The 24,551-nt window shown below is 42.7% G+C and overlaps 1 protein-coding gene across 1 annotated transcript in view; it reads right to left on the reverse strand.

Annotated features, from left to right (window-relative positions):
* The window catches only part of Ros1 (ROS proto-oncogene 1, receptor tyrosine kinase), a 78,410-nt gene extending 54,538 nt beyond the window's left edge, over window positions 1–23,872 (reverse strand). The window contains exons 1-4 of the mRNA XM_032888985.1: window positions 23,420–23,872; window positions 7,816–7,860; window positions 3,107–3,166; window positions 2,269–2,295 (exon numbers count right to left, since the gene is read on the reverse strand). Of these exons, the coding sequence (XP_032744876.1) occupies window positions 2,269–2,295; window positions 3,107–3,166; window positions 7,816–7,860; window positions 23,420–23,542 (255 nt within the window). The 5' untranslated portion in view covers window positions 23,543–23,872. The remainder of the gene's footprint in view (window positions 1–2,268; window positions 2,296–3,106; window positions 3,167–7,815; window positions 7,861–23,419) is intronic.
* Window positions 23,873–24,551: the final 679 nt, after the last annotated feature.

Below are 24,551 nucleotides of genomic sequence, written 5' to 3' on the forward strand. Positions count from 1 at the left end.
CCAGGAAGCACAGCGAGTAGCATATGAGACTCTCCTTGGGTTCCCTCACTGACAAAGTCGTCCTAATGGCTGTCATTTAAGAGGAATGATGCTTTGATCATATAATAGGGTTCTGAGGATTTGGTTTGGGGTTTTTTTTTCCATCTCATCAGGGGAGATCCTCATCTGTTCACCTTTGGGACAAATTTCTCACTCTGTTTCATGTCAACTAAACGTCTACTCTACCCACTGACAGGGGAAATCGCTTGGATGCTACATAGTCACTGACTATTGAGTATTTAAAGCCCCAATGTATAGTTTTACTTCCTGTTAAACAGGAAGGTCTATGCCTTGATGCTTATTCGTGGGTAACCATGAACATCCAGCCTCAGGCAAGGTAGCATAGTTCCAGCTCTGGTTTCAAGGCATCTAAACAGAGCAGAGCAACGATTTTATTATTTTACTTGTTTGTTTGTTTGATTGTTTGTTTGTTTATTCACTGGAGTGGAAGCTCATGCCATGGCCCAAGTATATAGATCAGAGGGCAGCGTACAGGAGCCGATAGTCTCCTGTCACCATGTGGCTTCCTGGCTTTCAAACCCAAGCCATGAGATCTGGCAGCAAGTTCCTTTACTCACTGGGCCATCTTACCATCCCACAACCAGGTTTTATAACTGAAAAATAAAACAGATCTTTGCAGAAAAGCAGGAGGAAATGTGATTCAGCGTTGGCAAGGGATTTTGGCCAATGGAATGGAATTAAAGGGTTCTCTTTGGGTTTTTTTTTTTTCCTGTTCCTTAGTTTTATCTATGGATTGGGTGATCCTCCTGCCTCTACCTTTTAAGTGTATATAATACAGATATACACCACCACACATGGCCTAACAGGTGTCATTTAATGTGACATAAATGTGTATGGCAGTGCGCACTGTTTGGAGACAGATGGCTCAGTGATTTAAGGCGTTTGTGGCAAAGCTGACAAGCTGATTTCCATCCCAAGAACCCACATGGCAGAAGGTGAGAATGACCCCTGCAAACTGTCCTCTGATCTCCACACACATCCACCTATCCAACACAAACACAAAATAAGTAAATAAATGTCAAAAATGGTTTAAGAAAATGCTCTCAGCAGAGATATCCCAGAGTGCACTCTTCTATTCTTTCTTCCCTGCCAGACCCAGCCTCCCAGTTGTCCAACATTGAAAATTATAATCTTCCATATTAGATTGAGGTTACAGTTTGCCCTTGTACTCAGGTTATAAATTTCTGTGTATTTTTCAAGTTTGGCCAACTGAGCAGCAAAAGTATTTGAAATTGCATCTTAGGAAACCGTGTACATATATTTAAAACGTGCATACACTTCTTTTGTCTTAATTTCATAAACAATACAGTTTTAAAAACTATTTAAGGGCTGGAGAGATGGCTCAGTGGTTAAGGGCACTGATTGCTCTTGCCAAGGACCTGAGTTCAATTCCCAGCACCCACATGGTGGCTCACAACCATCTGTAATGGGATCTGATGCCTTCTCCTAGTGTCTGAAGGCAGCGACCGTGTACTCACATGCATACAATAAATAAATAAAATTTTAAAAAAACTATTTAAACTGAACATGGTGGCACAGGCTCATAACACCATGGCAGCAGAGGCAGGAAGACCAGGAATACATTGTTATCCTGAGCTACAGAGAGTGTTTGAGGTCAGTCTAGTTTACATGAAATATTGTCTCAAAAATATGGAGGAGAGGGAGGGGAGGGATGAGCTATTTCTGTGGTATTAACTATTAAAAATGAAATACAGATGATTTAAAGATGTAGGAATATGTATAGGTCATATTCCTGCATTCACAATGAGGGATTTGAATATGGAAGAATTTGTGAATTTTGAGAGCTCCTGGAACCATTCCCCCTTGGGTACTGAGGGATGATATACATATATATATACATATATATATATATATGTATGTATATATATGTATATATATATGTGTGTGTGTACACACATATATTTATATTTGAGTGTCTGTGAATGCATATATACATGTATGTGTATATGCATATGTGAATTTGTATATATGCACATACATATTAATAAAAACTTACATATACATATAGATATAGAAAACAGCAAATGTCTTAGATCCTCCCATTAGACACTTTTCATAGAAAAAAATAAAAAAAATAAATAGATTTGTGACTGAGAATTTCTTCATCTTCCTTTAATAGTCTTTTGCAGTCTAAGAATACAGACTTGAGTTTGAGCATATTTTCTTTGCAAGTGATTGTGAACTCACCTCACAAATGGTGATATATGTATCATTCTGCATGGGAAAAAAACAGAAAGAAAGGAAAGTTATGAAAGGTCCTGAAAGTCGCAGGTAACTTTAGTTAAGTCAGTTGTGCATTCCCTCCAACAGAATTTTTTTTCTAACAGTATTAATCATAAGACTAAACAATAGGAGTTCATGTGGGCATGGTGGCACATGCCTATAATCTCAGCCCTAGAGACTGATGCAGGAGAATCTCAAATTCAAGAGCATATGGAGACCCTGTTGAGAGAAAGGGTTGGGGGGGGGGGGGTGGCGTCCAGGTAAGCTACTATGTTAATATCTCAAAAAATTATGATGTTTGCATCATTAGGAAAATAATAAAATGGGTCATCTACTAGAAACTTCTCAGCGTACTTGAAGACAGCTGCAGCTCAAGGGAGACAGACTGAACTGAAAGCCATCAATAGCTCTGGCTAACAAATCCAGCAGGTTCTTCTGCCCACATTAGCAGCTTCCTGGATGGTTGCCTAGAAACAAATGTGGCGTTCCCACTCATGTGCTCAGCAAGTGTTAGCACCTGCTTTGTGTTCCACTCTTGTCGATGGAGAAGACATGGTCTAAAAATGGGCTCATTAACAGAAAAAGATATTAGGAGGCTGAGGAATGGTTCAGTTGGTAGATTGCTGGCTCAGGTTCAATCCCTGGGACCCACAGAGCTCACGTGGCGGTACCTGACTGTAATCCCAGCACTCTGGAGGTAGATCAGAAAGTTAAAAGTCATCCTTAACTATGTGTGAGCCTGAGGCCAGTCTGGGCTACATAAGGCCCCATATTAAAATATGTAACAATAAATAATACTTACACACTTCAAAGCACACTTCTCCTGATCTATAGAGTTCCAAAACTGACATCCTTGGATGCACTACAAGAAATGGGACACAGGTGTGAAGAAATGAGACATTTTTTGTCCTTAGAAAGTACATAGTAATGAGAAGCACCACCTTGTATCTTAGAAATAGAGCTCTACTGAAAATGCTAATGTGGCTCGCTGCAAGCTGGCCGGGAAGCAGAGAGACATTAAGCCCTCGGCAGGATGAGACCCCAAGAGCACCCATGGGTAGATATCTCAGGTGACGTCCAGGGCAACAAAGCATCAAGCATACCATGAGTCTCCCTCTGACGTCCACACACCCAGCAAGACTCAAAACCAGGGCTTACAACAAGGCAAAATGTCCAAACTAGTAGCTAGACCATTTTTGAATCTGTTAAATTCTGCCTGCTTTTATCCCAAAGCTGCTCTCAAATGTCATCCCATGGCTGTCCTGGTCTCCACTTTCACAGATGGCTCATGGCTCCCACCTTGTCTGTGTCATGCACCCTCTCGTTAGACACCTATGCCTGAGTCCCCCTACAGAGTCAGCATGTGACACACTGAGTCCCTCCGACCTGCACATTCTCCCGTTTGCATGCTGGCGATGCCTAAACCAGGATCTCAGAGACATTTTCTTTCTCTGACTCCTCATTCTCCTCCCAGGAACAAGGCATCCCGCGGACCCACCAAGTTCTCTTTGGCCTCCAGACTCACAGTTTCGGCTCTCTGCCAAAAGTTCATGGAGCACCCCCTCACTTGCCTCTTGGAGGTGATCTTTTCAAAAACCAAATGTGGGCCCAGCATGTTGGCTTACAACTTTAATCCCAGCACTAGGGAGGCAGAGGCAAGTGGATCATTATGACTTGGAGGCCAGCCTGGTCTAGGTAGCAAGTTCCAGGCCAGTCAGGGCCAGACCCTATTTTAAAAATAAAAAGACCTGGTCACAACATTCTTGTACGTTTAACTCCTCTTTCTCTATTGTCTTGTGTAGCAACACCAATTTGCCAAGTATAGTATCCTGCACTCCCATTTCCTGGGCAAATTGGCCTAACAGTTGACCCACAGCTCACTCCTAGCTGCTCTATGCTTTCTCCTCCTGGTCCTTCTACAATGCAGCTTCATTTGTAGTGTGTGTGTGTGTGTGTGTGTGTGTGTGTGTGTGTGTGTGTGTGTCTGTGTGTCTGTGTGTCTGTGTGTGCCACAGATGTGGAGACCAGAGGACGGTCTGTGGGAGTCAATTCTCTCTCTCTTCCACATGAGTCCAGGGTATCGAATTCAGGTCATGAGGCTTTGTGGCAAGTGCCTTTACCTGTAGCTTCATCATCTTACCTGCCTGAATATAGTTTCTTAAACTATAAGTCATAGTCTCTCTTGAATGGGGACTCATAAAAAATGGCAAGAATGAAAGATACCTAAACGCTCAAAATTAATTTGGAATCCTATGTGTAGTGAATCTACAGTGTTTCTTGAAGTATTCACCCATGTTGCGTTATATGACTTCTCTGTAGCCTTACTTTTAAGCACACAACATATACATCCTACAACATGTGGGTTGACACATTACACAGAGCACACAATGCTTCTGGACACAACTCAGCTCAGATTCGGGACTTTTATAGTATGAATTACACTGTTTTCTCTCTTTTTTTTCCAAGTACATATATTCTGTTCTCATAGAAAAATAATTATTTAAGTTTTTTAAAGTGACTTTTACAATTTTCCATCATCATTTCTGTGTGAAACAAAATAGCCCCATAGGCTCATATTCTTAAACACTTAGTCCCTGGTTGGTGAAACTGTTTGGGAAGGATTATGAGGTGTGGCCTTGTTGAAGAGGATTTGGTCTCTCTGCCCTGTGATTGTTTCTCAAGATAGGAGCTCCCAGCTATTGCTCCACACCATGCCTGCCTACTGCCATACTCCCTGCCAAGGTCATGGACTCTAACGTCTGAAATTGAAAGCCCCCAATATTCTCTTTCTTCTATAAGTTGCCTTCATCATGGTTTCTTATTCCAGCAATAGAAATATAAAACAAGTATCCAACATGGAGTAGCAAATTAGCATATCTTTGGATTATATTGTTAGAATTCTTCATTTTAAAAGTCGATGTTTGGCCATTTGTGCAGTAGTGGTACCACTGTGGTGGAGGTAAATAATTGCTCTCTAATGGATTTAAGGCTCACTCTAGGAGAGTCTAGGAGAGTAAACCTGGTCAAAAACCAATGGTGGGGGAGATGACAGGCCTTGCAAGGCAGTGGCTCTTAACCTGTGGGTTGCAACTACATTATGATTGATAACAGCATCAAAATTACAGTTAAAATGTAGCAGTGAAATAATTTTATAACTGAGGGTCACCATAACATGAAGAACTGTATTAAAGATGAACAGAATGAAAAGGGGTGAGAACTATTGTTATAAGAGAACTGGAGACTGCTGGTTAGCTAAATTGGCATGGTTTTATACTGCCTTATAAATATTTATGTTGATATCCATAGACAAAGGTGACTCTCAGCCGCAGTTTTCCAGTAAATAGAATACAGAGATCCATGGTTGGTCAATGGGCTACGAATATAGGATAGATGAGTGCTCAGCTCTGAACAAAACACTCTCCTCTGAGGCTCAGTCAACATCATACAACAAAGGTCGAAGAAATGTATGAGTGAGAAGATAGGGAAGAGATTTTCAAAACCCTCTATGTCTGAGTAAGACACAGCCATTGGAGTCGTGAAGTCACAGAAGCTAAAGATCCCTGTGTGGAGTGCACACAAGAGCAAGTGCACCAACTGTCGGACACAGGTAGAGGAGAGGCTGAAGAGCTCCTACCCCTTGCTGCTAATAAGATTTAGGAACAAGGGGATTCATTGCCTTCAGTTTTGTCCCCATGGAGATTCCACCAGGCTCTAATGGATAGTTTTAATCCAATAGTCACATAGATGGCTACACTAAATGGGTCCCAAAACCAAACCAAAAGTCACGAATCTAGAAAAGAGACTATGGGTATGTGGGGATTTGGACAGAGATGAGAAAAGGAGGAGGAAATAATCAGACCTGTTATAGCCATGCATATAATTGCCAAAGAAAAAACTTAATTTTTCTGCATTTGGTCTTTGAATTTTGACTTGGGATTAGGAGAGGATTCCTAGCCGTTTCTGAAGTGGTCCTCCATTTTATGTTACATGCTTATGAAAGATGTATTTCAGATTGACAATTATAAAATTAAAATGCCTGTCAATTCTGGAAAATGTTAAAGTTGCTGAGTATCTTACAGAATCAAACATTTACCTAAAGGGCTACAGAAATGGTTCAATGGTTGAGAGCATTTGCTGCTCGTGCAGAAGACTTAGGCTCAGTCCCCAGCACCCACCTACAGGAGTTAGTTCTTTCCGTCCAACCATGCTGGTCTTGGGAAGTGAACTCAGATGGTCAGACTAGTGGCCAGACAGCTCTTGCCACTGAGCTGTCTCCACTTATTCTCCCATATACACCAAGACCGTGTGAAATCTCCTTAGAGGACAAAGGATCTCAAGTGGGGGAAAGTCTAAAAATCTTTGTACTGTACAGCCACCAAACTAGATGAGATGGATGAAGCACAGAAGTGCAGGCAGACAGGAGCCGGATGTAGATCTGTCCTGAGAGACACAGCCAGAATACAGCAAATACAGAGGCGAATGCCATCATTAAACCACTGAACTGAGAACGGGACCCCCATTGAAGGAATCAGAGAAAGAACTGGAAGAGCTTGAAGGGCCTCGAGACCCCATATGAACAATAATGCCAAGCAACCAGAGCTTTCAGGGGCTAAGCCACTACCTAAAGACTATACATGGACTGACCCTGGGCTCCAACCTCATAGGTAGCAATGAATAGCCTAGTAAGAGCACCAGTGGAAGGGGAAGCCCTTGGTCCTGCTAAGACTGAACCCCCAGTGAATGTGATTGGTTGGGGGGAGGGTGGTAATGGGGGGAGGATGGGGAGGGGAACACCCATATAGAAGGGGAGGGGGAGGGGTTAGGGGATGTTGGCCGGGAAACCGGGAAGGGGAATAACAATCAAAATGTAAATAAGAAATACCCAAGTTAATAAAGATGAAAAAAAATCTTTGTACTGGAAAACTCTTCCTCTTTTAGTCTGAAGGTCCTACGGGCAAGTGAGGTATTCTTTGGCCCTGTGTGTGACCTTTTATTTGTCCCATGATAACCATGCTATTATGTTTTCTGTTCACGGTTTTATGTATGTATGAAAGGTTTGTGGTTCCTTCAAACACAGGCCTCAGTTGTAAACTCCTTCTGCCTCGCCCAGTGCCTGCCACATACACGTGTTAAGTCAATAAACATTTGTTAGGTAAGTGAATCTGCATGAAGAAAAATAATAAAGCCACAAAACATAATTGCTGAAAGAAACAAGAACTGTACAGCCCAACTTTTTACCATCAGACATCACATAATAAAATATTGTCATTTATCTCAAGTCACCCAGCTGTATAAGTCCTTTGCTTTTTTTCTACTTTAACACATTTCATTTTTAATGAATTCTATAATTCAGACTTCTCACTGTTTCCAACAGAACTTTTTTCACCAAAAATGAGTAAAGGAGACTTTATTTAGCAATTACTCTTATTGTAATAAAACAGACCTGATATTCCTTTTTTTTTTTAAACCAACACAAACGGTAAGTTCTTGACAAGAGAAGTAATTACTCACTGCTTCACTCAGATTGTACCGGGTGCCACTGTCAAGCTGCCTGCCCTGCAATGAAGAAGGAAAAAAAGACACAATCAACACCATCAGTATCATCGATACCTCACCAAGGTGCCATTACACTTCTTTGAACCTCCCGTGAATGGTTTTCCTCTCAGGGTTTTCCAATGGTAGAGTGGCTTTCCAAGTGTCTTCAAGTCATCTAATCTGGTACAGATTGTGGATGTAGTACCTAGAAATTCTGCAGCATCTTCAAGGATGGGCATGAGAGTGTGGCTCTGAAAGGACAGTGGGATATCGTGGCCAGTTAGGTGAATCTGTGGGTTAGGTCTCCTGAATTAGGAAAAGAAAACTATTTTCAATTGTCCTCTTTTTTTTAATTACCCAGTGACTATGGGTTACTGAGTAATTCCACAAATTTGGAATGTCGTAAATTATCAACCAGGTGGTGATGGTACACACCTTTAATCCTAGCACTTGGGGGCAGAGGTAAGTGGATCTGAGTTTGAGGCCAGCAAGATCTACAAAGTAAGTTCCAGAACAGCCAGGGCTACACGGAGAACCCCTGCCTTGAAAAAACAAACAACAGAAAACAAAACAAACACAATCTCTCTCTTTCTGTCTCACATATTTGAGATTGTTAAGAAGGCATTTATGGGGCCGTAGTTAAGAGCGCTGGCTCTTGCAGAAAACTTGGGGTTCATTTCTGAGCACCTACATGGTAACTCACAACTACCCGTGACCCCAGATCCTAGGAATCTGATGCCCTCTTCCGGCTTCCGCAGACACTAGGCATGCACATAGTACAAAGACAGAACAGTCATATACGTAAAATAACAATTTAAAAGAGTAAAAAAAGAAAGAAAGGAAATGAAAGAGAAAGAAAGGCAGACAGGAAGGAAGGAAGGAAGGAAGGAAGGAAGGAAGGAAGGAAGGAAGGAAGGAAGGAAGGAAGGAAGGGGCAGGCATTTGTTGGGGCTAGAGAGACAGCTCAGTGGCTAAGACTGCCATGTACGTATACAGAGGGCTGGAGTGTAGTTCCCAGCACCCACATCAGGTTGCTCCCTACCATCGATAATCTCATCCCATAGGAACTAATATCTTCTTCTAGCCTTCACAGACACTTGCATCCACATGCAGGAACCCACACAGAGAGACATTCACACACATACAAGTCACTTAAAATAACAAACATTTTAAAGAGAAAGTTTCTGTTTCATTTTGTTTTATCTTACTGGTTTGGGAAATAGGGTCTTGTGTAGCATAGGATGGCCTCCAAAAGAGTATACTGGATCGAAACGTGGTTGTGTTTAGTTGTTCTGGGGTTTGGGTTTGATTTGGTTTGGTTTGTTTGGTTTGGTTTGGTTTATCCAGTGCTAGCAATCAAATCCAGAGCCTTGTGTTTGCTATGCAAGAAGTTTTCAATGGTTGCTTGGTTGGTTGGTTTGGGGTTGAGTTTTTGTTTGTTTACTTTGTTTTTGTTGTTGTTGTTGTTGTTGTTGTTGTTGTTGGGGGTGATCTAAGAAAAATAAAAGGAATTGGAGGAGGGTCTATAACTTGCACATTTTTCTGGTCCTTGTTTGAGCAGAGTCCTTCATCTACAGGAGGAGAATAAAAGACAGCAATACTGGCCCATAATGCCGAGATCAGTACTGGCATGGTGTCCCATGAGTAGGAATTACTTTCAGCCATGCTCTACTCTACAGACTTGTTCAAACCACAGGCAGAGACAACCTACGTGGACATTTCTAGCACTGTTTGGTCCTGATCAGAATCTCCATGAGTTGGTTTGAGTTGGTTTGGTCTGGTGAGGTAAAACAGTATTTCACCACGTACCCTAGGCTGGTCTAGAACCGTCAATCCAACTGCCTCACCTCCTGAACCCAGAGATTATAGGCTTGCCACACCATTTCCCTTTGAGAATTTGCTGAAGGAGAAAGCCCACAAGGCCTCAATCTAAAATAAAGAATAACAGGCAACTAAGAAATGCTGAAAGTGGAAGAAATAGTTTTCCCCAAGGAAGAGCACACCGATGGTTATCCAATATCAAATGGTCAACCCTGAAAACAAAGGAATACACATCACATTATATGGACTGAGCAGATTCTGCCTCTGTATTTATGAATATATATTTTATATATGACATATATACACATATGCATAATACACAACACACATGCATATATATGTATAGTACACACACACATACATATATACATATATTACAACAGTAAGAGAAAAAGACCATGTAATTTAAAGAGAACCAAGGATGGGGTACATGGGAGGGTTTGGGAAAGGAAAGAAAACAGGTAAATTCTGTAATTACATTATATCCTCAAAAAACTAAAAAAAGGAATTTAAAAAAGTTTGTTAATCTGTGCGTTGGCACATACCTTTGATACCAGCACTCAGAAGGCAGCAGAAGATGGACCTCTATGAGTTCGAGGACAGTCCAGTCTACATACTAAGTTCTAGATCAGCCAAGATTACAGTGAGATCATATCTCAAACACCAAAATAAAAAAGGATTATTGATATGAACCACTGAATTAGAGAAGTAATCAATACAACAAGGGGCATAGTAGCATCCTTGGCTTCCAGTTCTGTAAACATGTCACAGGAAATTGAAGTGTGGTTTAGGCATTCAGTGTGGCCTCTGGAAACAGGGTGCTGTCCCAGAGGACAGCCCATGGCTAAGCCAACAGTATACTCACTCCTTCCCATACGTTTCAGTCTTAATTTCCTAGACTCAGAAAAGTGTCAGATGGGTAACTACTGTTCAATAATACATGCAAACTGTTAAAAGTATATGCCCTCCCCCTGATAATGATCAACCTTGTTGGTCGTGTTGTTCCTGTAAGAGTCAAGGGCAGAGTGGATGACAGTCCTTTGCTATCCCAGCCTGATACTCGGCTTGGTGGGCAAAGCTGTTTTATGCCTAAGATTCCTAAACACCAAATCAAATTAAGTCAAATCCAGGCAGCGCAGCATGGGAGGAGGAAGACAGAGACCTGTAGACCACCATGCCCCACCCACTCCCTAAGACCTGCCTTCCAGCCTTTGGCACAGACAGGCAAAGGATACGCACTTGCCCAAGCCACACAGCTCAGATGGAGGCTGTCACCCGGGGGCCTGCCAGCTCTTTGGCCAGCCTGCGGCAGGCTCCACCACAGTGTGCAAGTGTATGGTGGTCAGATGCAAGAGAAAGAAAATGGGGGGGGGCAGCTTGAGGACTATGAAGAGAGATGGAACTGAAGACTCAAGGGTGGAGGGGAGTGGCCTGTTATGAGTGGTCAGCCCTGCCACCTGGGGCCATGGTGAGGTCCCAGCCTGAGATGCCACTGAGGGCCATGCCTGAGTCTGTGGCTATGCAGTAGCAAGGGTCGATGTCAATGTCCGTGGCTCAAATTACCACTAGAGAAACCGGGAATGTCCCTGGTCTGGAAAGCCCTTGGGGGCCACATGGCACTCAGGAGAGCAGAGCCTGAACTTCGCCTAGGCACAGTAGCTCTGGCCCGGGTAGAGGGGCAGTAGGTGACCCTCCCTAATGTTAATCTCCTAACCTCCTGCCTCTACCTCTACAGCGCTGGGGTTATGAGCATGAGCCACCATGCCTCGCTTCTAAATGTTTAATAGGACGTTTCGCTTCCCTGAACTTGTTCAAAATGAAGTTTTGATTCCTATGGGATGATTAAATCCTAATAATATAAATTCAGATGAAAGATAACTGATTTGCAATTCCTATTTGCCCATCCCTTCAAACATTATGTTAACTCAAAAAGGCAAAATAGAAAGGTTTGTGCCCGTGTTAAACACCGAAACAGGAGAGTCCTGATGGTCACAAAGCCATAACGCGGCAAGCCTGCCTCCTGGTTGTCACCACTGGTAGAGAGAAAAATCAGCCAGCTGCCCAGAATGGCAGCCAAGTGGCCTTGGGCAAGGAGCCTTTTCAGTATTCTGAAGAGGTAAATTGTGTCAGCAACTCCCTTTCATTCACAATCCCCCTCATAACCATCAGAGGTCACATTGATAGAGTCCTTCCCGGGCACTTTCAGAGCCGTTCTATGTGGTATCTCAATAAACCTCGTCCACAACCCTACAAAACGCGTTCTGTCGCTAACTCTGTTTCATAGCTGAGGTCCAAAGGGGTTCGGGACACTACTAGCTTTCCGATTTCGAAGGCGTAGGCAAGCTGTGTTCCTTGTGAACATCCTAGGCCCCCTTTCTCAGACCCCTGGACTTCAGCTCTCCCTGCAAAGCTCCAATCGCTCCAGTTACCTACCTCTAGCACACAAGCCTGGTCCCACATCACAGCCTCTCTTGGCTGCTGCAACACCTACTCCTTGGCACAGCCTTCTCTGCTCTGGCACCTGAGCTGGAACGAATCAAATTCTTCACTTCCTCCTTCACTAATGGAACTGAGTGGGCTACTGTGCATTTACACTCATTTTAACATACACTTGCTCAGTCAAGAGAAACGCTTGACTTAGCATAAGAAGAATGCTGCCTGATACATAAGCCACTTATGGCGCTTCAGATCAATAATCCCAGAATTCGGGTGTCTAAGATAAGGATTGATTCAAATTCCAGGCCGGAGAATGAGATTCTTACTCAAAACACACACACATGCATACACACACACACATGCATACACACATACACATACATGCACACGCACACACACACGCACACACACACACACATAGACACACACACACATGCACACACACACACACACACACACACACACACACACACACACACACACACACATACACACACATACACACACACACACACACACATACACACACACACACACCAACAACAACAACAACAAGAACAACAACAACGGGCTAGAGAAATGGATCAACAGTTAAGAGAGCACTGACTGCTCTTCCCGAGGACCTGGTTTCAATTCCCAGCAACACATGGCAACTCATCACCGACTGTAACTCCAACTCCAGGAGTTCCGACACCTTCACACAGATACACGTGCATGCAAAACACCAAGGCATAGAAGAAAGAAAGAAAGGAAGAAAGAAAAGAAAGAAGAAAGAAAGGAAGAAAGGAAGAGAGAAAGGAGGGAAGAGGGGGAAGGAAGGAAGGGAAGGAAGGAAGGAAGGAAGGAAGGAAGGAGGAAGGAAGGAAGGAAGGAAGGAAGGAAGGGAAGGAAGGAAGGGAGGAAGGAAGGAAGGAAGGAAGGAAGGAAGGAGGAGAGAGAGGAGAAAGACAGACAGACTTCTCCGCAAAAAAGGAAAAAAAAGAATTGAAAACGATTAAACTCATAACATTCAGAGAAAATTCAATCAAATACTGTACTACTACAATACAATATTTTATGTTTTTATTTATCAATTAAAAAATAGAGTTGGTGCGTGACTCCGTAGTACAGCACTAGCTTGCCATATGCAAGGCTCTAGGTTCAACCACAGCACTGCCAAATACGAACACATAAATTTACATTTTAAAGAAGTTTAGCCAGGTGATGGTGGTTCACACCTTCAGTTCCAGCACTCAGGAGGCAGAGCCAAAGGGATCTCTGAGTTTGAGGCCAGCCTGGTCTACAGGATGAGTTCCAGGACAGCCAGGCTACACAGAGAAACTGTCTCAAAACAACTTTTTTTTCTTTTTTTTTTTTTATTAACTTGAATATTTCTTATATACATTTCGAGTGTTATTCCCTTTCCCAGTTTCCCGCAAACATCCCCCTCCCCCCCTTCCTTATGGGTGTTCCCCTCCCAACCCTCCCCCATTGCCGCCCTCCCCGACAGTCTAGTTCACTGGGGTTCAGTCTTAGCAGAACCCAGGGCTTCCCCTTCCACTGGTGCTCTTACTAGGATATTCATTGCTACCTATGAGGTCAGAGTCCAGGGTCAGTCCATGTATAGTCTTCAGGTAGTGGCTTAGTCCCTGGAAGCTCTGGTTGCTTGGCATTGTTGTACATATGGGGTCTCGAGCCCCTTCAAGCTCTTCCAGTTCTTTCTCTGATTCCTTCAACGGGGGTCCTATTCTCAGTTCAGTGGTTTGCTGCTGGTATTCGCCTCTGTATTTGCTGTATTCTGCCTGTGTCTCTCAGGAGAGATCTACATCCGCTCCTGTCGGTCTGCACTTCTTTTGCTTCATCCATCTTGTCTAATTGGGTGGCTGTATATGTATGGGCCACATGTGGGGCAGGCTCTGAATGGGTGTTCCTTCAGTCTCTGTTTTAATCTTTGCCTCTCTTCCCCTGCCAAGGGTATTCTTGTTCCCCCTTTTAAAGAAGGAGTGAAACAATTACTTTTTGATCATCCATCTTGAATTTCCTGTGTTCTAGGCATATAGGGAAATTCAAGCATTTGTGCTAATAGCCACTTATCAATGAGTGCATACCATGTATGTCTTTCTGTGATTGGGTTAGCTCACTCAGGATGATATTTTCCAGTTCCAACCATTTGCCTACGAATTTCATAAAGTCGTTGTCAAAACAACTTTTTAAGTATCTATGCCCACCTGGTGTAAGATTGCTATATGCAGCTTTCCACACAGACTCCTGATCGAATAATCTCAAATAAGTTCCTTGATGATCAGGCAGGGCTAAAAAAAAAAAGTACCATCCTTGATATTTATTAATAAATTGTTTTCTAGAAAGTTATAATTTACCTCCGAATCTATAGTGAATGCTGACCCCACATCTTTGTTAACCATGAGCATTTTTTCATAAATATTCAAACTTTACCAAACTAATAGCAGAAATAATGTATTGGTTTTTCCTTTCCAGTCCTTTGGTGACCTGAGGTTGACTGTTATCACATGCGCTTTAGCAGTTTATAGTTATTGCATTTATTGAGCGGTGGCTTGAGCATATCACAGGACAGATGTGACAGTCATAGGGCAATTTGTAAGAGTGGGTCCACTCCTTTATCCTATGGGTCCTAGGGATTGAACCCAGGTCACTAGGCTTGGTTGCAAGCACTTTTTCCCACTTAGCCATCTCACTAGCCCTAGAGTTCTTTTTGGTGGTTATTCCTATTCCTATTTTAAGTGCTTTTTTAATCCAAAGTTTTAAATATCACTTACCATATCTTGTTCCACCTTGGAACTTTCTTTTTATCATTTTCTGTCTATTTTCCTAATAAACAGAATAATTGAAGTCTGAAATAGTTAAACTATTAGGAAGTCTGTATTTGTTTCAGGCTTTTCTTTTTTAAGAGTTATTTATCTTACTGTGCGAATATGAAACTTTTTCAGGATGCACGCATGCCTACCATGTGCAGGCCTGTTTGATCACCTAAATCTAGGACTACAGAGAGTTGTGAGCCACCATGGATTCATAGGAATTGAACCCAAGTCCTTGCAAGAACAAATGCTCTTACCCTCAACCCACCTCTATAATCCCATTGTAGGCTGTAGGGGTGGTTCTGATGTTTTGATCAGGAATCTACATCTACGTGTGAACACTGAAGGTCTTGTTCTCAAATTGGTTCTTGAGCAATCAATAGAGATGTTAGCAGCCAATGAGCTGGGCAGAATACGCAGGACTTCTAGTTTTCCTACAGGCAGGCTAGTAGACACAGGGGAGGAGAAAAGTATTCGCCATGCTTCGGAGAGAGAAAGAACCATCACCCATGTGAGATCTCAGGTAGAGTGGCCATCGGCTGTTTCTCTAACTGAGCCTGGGATCACAGGCAGGATATTAAAAACATAATTAAGCTGAGGGCAGATTTAGGGAGCTGAACAAGGCATTGAGCTGGGAGTGAAAAGAAGGGCAGACCAGCAGAGAGAAGCTTACAAGAGCGCAGCCATTGAGCTAAAGCATATCAAAGATGTGTGTGTGTGTGTGTGTGTGTGTGTGTGTGTGTGTGTGTGTGTGTGTGTGTGTGTGTGTGTTTCATCAGCAGATCCAAGGAAACCTGGGCTGGTAGCATGGTTTACCCAGGGCTTAAAGCAGGGTAGCAAAAACCCATGATACAGAAGGCTTTCCAAGTCATTCCTACTCATAGGTTTTTGGCATTTTCCCTTATAAATTTGTCTACTATTTTAATGAAACAAAAATCATGTGGTTTTGTTTGCTTTCTTTTTTAATGTGTTTAGGTTTTTGATGACTTGTATTTTAATCATGCCCTTTTTGTAGCTCCTAGAAGTGATTTGCACCTGGTGGTAATGGAGGGTTTTTTTGTTTTGTTTTGTTTTGTTTTGTCGTTGTTTTTTGTTTTGTTTTTGTTTGTTATATGCAGGTACCGAACAGGGCATCTGCAGGATTGAGTGCTCAAGGTCATCCAACTACATAAGGAGTTCAAAACCCAGCCTAGGGGTTGGGGATTTAGCTCAGTAGTAGAGCGCTTGCCTAGCAAGCGCAAGGCCCTGGGTTCTGTCTCCAGCTCCAAAAAAAGAAAAGAAAAGAAAAAAAAACCAGCCTATATGATACCCCATGTCGAAAAAAAAAATAAAAGTGGAGCTGTGTTAGCTTGAATCTTTATCTATAAAGCTAGACATTATAGCATGCAGCTATAATCCCAGAACTCAGAGAGGCAGGGGTATCTCAGGTCTAGGACAGCCAGGGTTACACAGAAAAAAATCTCTCTCTCTCTCTCTCTCTCTCTCTCTCTCTCTCTCTCTCTCAAGCTCTCTCTCTCTCTCTCTCTCTCTCTCTATACATATACATATACATATATATAATTACTTAAAAGATCTTGTCTTAAAAACAACAACGAACGAGTTGTCAGACTTCTCATTCCTGAGTGAATGAGATTGTATGCCTCAATGAGATAGGAAGGTACACGTGTTTGCCCTCAAGCATATTCTGATATGAACTGTGAGTTGGAAATTGATGACTGTGGATCCCTGCAGTGTCCACAGGGTACCGTGTGTCAGAATGCTCTAGGGGCTTACTTTTGTGACTGTGCACCTGAATTCCTTGGAGACTGTGTACCCCTGTGCACTCCACTTTGATGGACGTGCCAGCCAGCCATGTCTCCACGGAGGTCTATGTGTGGATGGAAGAAACAACTATTACCACGACTGAACAGGGTGTGGATTCACAGGGACACATTGTGAGATCTTGATGCCTCTTTGTTGGTCAAAGCCTTGTCACAATGATGCTACATGTTGCTAAGACATTGCTAAGAGCAGTATTTGTCACTGCTGGCCTGGATGCACAGGTACTGTGTGAGACGGACATAAATAAATGCATTTGCAACCCCTTCCGATTTGCTGGGAATGTGCTGACTGATCTCTTTGGACACATTGTTGGCCTGACTTCCTCTTTTAACTACCCTGGAGCCTCAGGCTATGTCTGTATCTTTCAGCCTAGATTACATACAGGAGTCTAGTATAACTGTCCTCTGAGAGACTTCATCCAGCTGCTGACCATAAAAAATGCAGAGACCCACAGCCAAACACTAGAGAGAGCTCTGGAAGTCTTGAGGAAGAATTGAAGGAAGGATTGAGGAACCGGGGGTGGGGCGGGGAGTGGGAGAGATAAGGACTCCAAAATAAGACCAACAGAGTCAACTAACCTGGGTAAGTGGGGCTCTCAGGGATTAAACCACCAGCCAAAGAGCATACAAGGGCTGGAATAGTGCCTCCCCCCCATATGTAGCAGAAATACAGTGTGGTCTTCATGCAAGTCCCCCAACAACTGGAGTGGGGCTTCCCCTAACTCTGTTGCCTGCCTGTGGATCCTGCTTCCCTAATTGAGCTATCTGGTCTGGCCTCAGCTGGGGAGGAAGTCCTGCAGTGATTTGAGGTGCCGGGGTTGGTTCCCTGGGAGGGACCTCCCCCTTCTCAGAGGCAAAGAGGAGAGGGATGGAGGGAGGGTTCTAGGAGGGGGGACTGTGAGGAGTTGGAGGAACTACGATCTGGATATAAAGTGAATAGATAGATAGGGAAAAAGTCAACAAAGAATGAATTGTCAACTTTATCCTTACTCCTTACATAGATTTGGATTATTTTCCATTTTACTGACTGTCTTAGTTCCTATTCCTGCATGAACATCATGAACAAAAAGCAAGTTGGGGAGGAAAGGGTTTATTCAGCTTACACTTCCACATTGCTGTTCATCACCAAAGGAAGTCAGGACTTGGAACTCAAGCAGGGCAGGAAGCAGGAGCTGATGCAGAGGCCATGGAGGGGTGCTGCTCACTGGCTTGCTTCCCCTGGCTTGCTCAGCTTGCTCTCTTATAGAACCCAAGACCACCAGCCCAGGGATGGCATCACCCACAATGGGCTGGGCCCTCCCACCCTTGATCACTAGTTGAGAAAATGCCTTACAGCCGGGTCTCATGGAGGCATTTCCTCAAGGGAGGCTCCTTTCTCTGTGATAACTCCGGCTTGTGTCAAGTTGACACAAAACCAACCAGTACACTGGCCAATCTATTTCTACACAAAAACAAACTATGCAATTTTCTAGATGTTGCGCAAAGTTTGAGAATTAAGATTTATTTTTTTATTTTAAATTATGTGGGGCGGGGGGGATTCTAGTGTGCACTTGAGTACAGAATCTCAGAGGCTAGAAAGGAGTCAGATTTGCCTGGTGCTGGAGTTACAGGTAGTTGTGAGCCCCACAACCTGGGCTTAGGCTGGGTTAGAGCCTAGGTTAAGAAACAAGCTTGACAATCCCACTAAAATCAGGGACTAGACAAGGCTGCCCACTCTCTCCCTACTTATTCAATATAGTTCTTGAAGTTCTAGCCAGAGCAATCAGACAACAAAAGGAGGTCAAGGGGATACAGATCGGAAAAGAAGAAGTCAAAATATCATTATTTGCAGATGATATGATAGTATATTTAAGTGATCCCAAAAGTTCCACCAGAGAACTACTAAAGCTGATAAACAACTTCAGCAAAGTGGCTGGGTATAAAATTAACTCAAATAAATCAGTAGCCTTCCTCTACACAAAAGAGAAACAAGTCGAGAAAGAAATTAGGGAAACGACACCCTTCATAATAGACACAAATAATATAAAGTACCTCGGTGTGACTTTAACCAAGCAAGTAAAAGATCTGTACAATAAGAACTTCAAGACTCTGAAGAAAGAAATTGAAGAAGACCTCAGAAGATGGAAAGATCTCCCATGCTCATGGATTGGCAGGATTAATATAGTAAAAATGGCCATTCTACCAAAAGCGATCTACAGATTCAATGCAATCCCCATCAAAATACCAATCCAATTCTTCAAAGAGTTAGACAGAACAATTTGCAAATTCATCTGGAATAACAAAAAACCCAGGATAGCTAAAACTATCCTCAACAATAAAAGGACTTCAGGGGGAATCACTATCACTGAACTCAAGCAGTATTACAGAGCAATAGTGATAAAAACTGCATGGTATTGGTACAGAGACAGACAGATAGACCAATGGAACAGAATTGAAGACCCAGAAATGAACCCACACACCTATGGGCACTTGATTTTTGACAAAGGAACCAAAACCATCAAGTGGAAAAAAGATAGCATTTTCAGCAAATGGTGCTGGTTCAACTGGAGGTCAACATGTAGAAGAATGCAGATCGATCCATGCTTATCACCCTGTACAAAGCTTAAGTCCAAGTGGATCAAGGACCTCCACATCAAACCAGATACACTCAAACTAATAGAAGAAAAACTAGGGAAGCATCTCGAACACATGGGCAATGGAAAAAATTTCCTGAACAAAACACCAATGGTTTATGCTCTAAGATCAAGAATGGACAAATGGGATCTCATAAAACTGCAAAGCTTCTGTAAGGCAAAGGACACTGTGGTTAGGACAAAACGGCAACCAACAGATTGGGAAAAGATCTGTACCAATCCTACAACAGATAGAGGGCTTATATCCAAAATATACAAAGAACTCAAGAAGTTAGACTGCAGGGAGTCAAATAACCCTATTAAAAAATGGGGTTCAGAACTAAACAAAGAATTCACAGCTGAGGAATGCCGAATGGCTGAGAAACACCTAAAGAAATGTTCAACATCTTTAGTCATAAGGGAAATGCAAATCAAAACAACCCTGAGATTTCACCTCACACCAGTGAGAATGGCTAAGATCAAAAACTCAGGTGACAGCAAATGCTGGCGAGGATGTGGAGAAAGGGGAACACTCCTCCATTGTTGGTGGGATTGCAGACTGGTACAACCACTCTGGAAATCAGTCTGGAGGTTCCTCAGAAAATTGGACATTGAACTGCCTGAGGACCCAGTTATACCTCTCTTGGGCATATACCCAAAAGATGCCCCAACATATAAAAAAGACACGTGCTCCACTATGTTCATAGCAGTCTTATTTATAATAGCCAGAAGCTGGAAAGAACCCAGATGCCCTTCAACAGAGAATGGATACAGAAAATGTGGTACATCTACACAATGGAATATTACTCAGCTATCAAAAACAATGACTTTATGAAATTAGAGGCAAATGGTTGGAACTGGAAAATATCATCCTGAGTGAGGTAACCCAATCAGAAAAACACACATGGTATGTACTCATTGATAAGTGGCTATTAGCCCAAATGCTTGAATTACCCTAGATGCCTAGAACACATGAAACTCAAGACGGATGATCAAAATGTGAATGCTTCACTCCTTCTTTAAAAGGGGAACAAGAATACCCTTGGCAGGGAATAGAGAGGCAAAGATTAAAACAGAGACAGAAGGAACACTCATTCAGAGCCTGCCCCACATGTAGCCCATACATATACAGCCACCTAATTAGACAAGATGGATGAAGCAAAGAAGTGCAGGCAGACAGGAGCCGGATGTAGATCTCTCCTGAGAGACACAGGCAGAATACAGCAAATACAGGGGCGAATGCCAGCAGCAAACCACGGAACGGAGAATAGGACCCCCGTTGAAGGAATCAGAGAAAGAACTGGAAGAGCTTGAAGGGGCTCGAGACCCCATATGTACAACAATGCCAAGCAACCAGAGCTTCCAGGGACTAAGCCACTACCTAAAGACTATACATGGACTGACCCTGGACTCTGACCTCATAGGTGGCAATGAATATCCTAGTAAGAGCACCAGTGTAAGGGTCCTGGGTCCTGCTAAGACTGAACACCCAGTGAACGTGATTGTTGGGGGGAGGGCGGCAATGGGGGGAGGATGGGAAGGGGAACACCCAAAAAGAAGGGGAGGGGGAAGAGTTAGGGGGATGTTTGCCCGGAAACCGGGAAAGGGAATAACACTCGAAATGTAAATAAGAAATACTCAAGTTAATTAAAAAAAAAAAAAAAGAAAGAAAGAAACAAGCTTGAGGCTTCTGCAAGGGCAATGCATACCCTTAACCATTCAAGAGTCTCTCCTGCAGGCACCCTAACCCAGTTATCGTGTTTTTGTTGTTTTGCAGTGTCTTATATTGACATATAAAAAAGGTACTGATATTTGCATTTGATGTTTTTAAACTGAGCAACCTCCTGAAGCTTGGGTTTTCTAATCCTCTCTTAGTTGGTTCCTGGTGAGTAAATTTTAAACTGTATCATTATTATCTAATTTGTATCTTTCAGCCTGGATTACACAGTATCCTATGAAACTAGGATACAATATATGAGTGATTCTTAACTGTCTAGTGATGGAAACATTGAAACGTCAGCATACTGCAATGTCCACCAGGGCACTGGTCACATGATATTAACCTTGTTGAGCCTCCAGCGGCAGCCACTGCAGAGTTGGGCTTACACAAATTTCCAGAAACTCTACCAGAATAGAACTGGCACTGCTAAGTCCTGACCTTAGCCCTCAGTTGTTAAATCATTTCTAAAACCGAGAAAACTGTGATAAAACTAAGTCTTTAATGTTCTACTGTGCCCTGAGGATCGAGAGAAAAATGCACTTCTACTCGTATTTGACTATGAGTCCTTGGGGGAGGGTTGTTGTTTGATTGATTGGTTGGTTGGTTGGTTCTATTTTATAAACCATCTCATAATATTAATAGCTTTGAGAAGATTCACTATTTTTTTCCTGCAGCACATGGCATCTAGAATTCAAATATAAGGCCATTAATACATTGAGCTCACACATAGAGTCTCTCAGTCAAGACAAAATCCCCTCTACTCAAGCACAGAACTCAGCCTTGTGCTTTCCCCAGGAACATTCTCTTCTGCGGTGGGCTTCTTATTGTCACTGTCTGCCTCACTCTGTAGCCCAGTCTGTAGCCCAGGCTGGCTTCAAAGCTGTCCTGATTCTGCGTCTGCCTCCTGACTGCTGACGTTATAGGCAGGAGTCACCATGCTTGACTTAATCCTAACATTCTTGTATTTGAGAATGTGTTTCATGTTTAAATAAAAACACAGAAACTGCCTTAATATCAACCACCTACCAAAACCGTAATTTCAAAGAGGTTCTTCACGGCAAACGTCGTATTAAAAAGGACGGCGGGGAACACTAAGGTGGGTATCTCATGCCTCACTGTGGCTATGTTCAGCTCTCCGCCCACCTACTGCCGCCCCTCCCAGATCCGAGTGGGCGGCTCAGCTCAGAACACGTTATTCCATTTACTGGTCAAACCAGCAGACTGTGTCTCTTGCAATGGCCACCTCAGGGGCTGTGCCCGCCTCCGTAGGTGGGGAACGGAAGGCAGCTCAACAAAGGAACTGACTGTCTGTTTGGGCTGCCAAACCCTGAGGGCATGGAGCCCACACACAGAGAATAGCAGTAAGGAGAGCCGAGAAACAAAACGAAGGCTGTAGTTTTGAAAAATAATCAAAATCAATCTCAAGAGTAAGGAATCGTCCATCGTACGTGCTCTTAATAGAGCTCTCTAAGTATGTTAAAGAGCTTCTGTCCAAAGAACTTCAGGATATAAAGGGAAATTCATATGAGGTGATGAGATGATTGTATATAAAATTATATGTTTAAGGCCGTCATAGTGGCTTGCTACTGCAATTCTAACCCTAAGCAGGCTGGGACGTGAGGATTGCCAGGAGTTTGAGGCCAACTTTGACTACAAAGCAAACCTCTATCTCAAAAAACATTTATATATAGGCACACAACATACATATCAAACTAACTTTTATCTTTGGTTTTTCAAGTTAATTTATGAATATAAAATATAAAGAGTTAGCTTAAAATAAACATAGCAATAACTGTTAAGTGACTTAAGCACACCTGAGTCACTATTGAGGCAATGTCATATAATCCATATAAAAGGGACAACGATAGGAAAGAAAAATGTTCATGTCAAAACTGATTAAACCTGATGAACTCTTAGGAAGGAATAAAGACATAAATAATCCTGTCTTTTGACACAAAATGTTGTACCTAGCCTCTGCACCTGGTTCCTCGTCAGCAATCCATCCATAACAGAATCACTGTTAGCTGGGGAATAAAAAGTTTAAAGTGTACAAAAAGCCTATTTTATATTTTAAACAAATATTAACATTTTATAGTAAATTACTAGGTAGAATATTTTACAGTTTGTAAAATCTGCTTCTATTTAAGGCCTCCTATCCCCCCCCCAAAAAAATCTAGAACTTGATAACAATTAAATAAAATATCCTTCCTTGTATTTTGAAGCTATATATTTCTCCTTCCTTGGGTGGGGGTGGGGGACAGGTAAGGGGAGACAATAAGCAGTTTTCCTTGCGACTTTGTCCGGAAAAGAAAACAATTTTGTCTTAATCTCTGTAACGGAGAAGCCGGTGAAACTTACCAAGTTAGTTGCACAGGACGTTAGGCAGCTGCTCAGAATGGTACCCTGCGCCACGGAAATCCATACGCACCCAAGGACCACAAAGCTCGCAGGTTTTGGGGTGAGCCAGCGGATCCTCTTCATCCCTCAGGAAGGCCAGCTTCCTACACGGCTGGCGTCCTCATGTCTCCATGTTGCTTTAACAATTCTTTAGGCTTCATACTTCGGTTGCAAGTGAGCCTGGTGCGTTATCTGTTTTCTTTTGCGATGTTAGAATATCGTACTCTCTTCTTGAAGCCGGTGTAGACCTTTGGATCTCAGATAGCCCGGAACATCGCAGCAAGACTATTTTATAGTTTAGCTTCCTTTTACTCCCATACTGAAAGACGTTCCCTGGCTAAAGGCTAGATCGTGGAAGAGCTCTCCACATGCAAAATAAGCAGTAGGAACTTAGATTGCTTTCCAGCGAGCCGGGCCACACAGTCCTGACGCAGAACACTCAGGTCGGCCAGCCACCGCACTTCTTTGAGGTTGGCTGAGATATGCAGGAAGTTGGGTTTTGACTGTGCATGCTTAGCAAACCGTATCTCATAACTATTTTAAAAACTGGAAGCCTTAACGGTAAGCAATGAGTTAGAGAAGAAAATAGGAATACTTTCAAACCAAACACTTTTTTTTTTTTTTTGAAAGAGCGAAAGAAGCTGAAAACTACTAGACGTGTTCTCTGAGGGCAAGTTCAAGACAAGGAGGTTTGTTAAAGAGCTCTCAACATTTTACTACATATTAACTAAAATACTGCCTTATCAGGCCTATTAGGACAGAAACCAAGCACCATAGGGAACTAAGATATTTACAAGTGTAACACCTTGGGAAGAAAATAAGGTACAGAAATAAGGTTTATCACCCAGACAAAGTTCACGTGAAGCTACAACAAAGAGTTTAAAATCTGCAAGCTACAGAATTCAGTCATTGGGGGTTGATTGACTCTGGTTTCTCTATACCATCCCCCACCCCACAAACAGAATTTTCTCTCCTAGGTTAGCCTTCAAGTCTCTGTGAAGTTGAGGATAACTTTGAACTTCTGCTCCTTCTGCCTCTTCTGTATTTTTTTAAGATTTATTTATTTACTGTATATATAGTGTTATCCCTGCAT

Source organism: Rattus rattus, chromosome 18 (assembly GCF_011064425.1).
Source record: "Rattus rattus isolate New Zealand chromosome 18, Rrattus_CSIRO_v1, whole genome shotgun sequence".
In the NCBI taxonomy this organism is placed as follows: domain Eukaryota; kingdom Metazoa; phylum Chordata; class Mammalia; order Rodentia; family Muridae; genus Rattus; species Rattus rattus.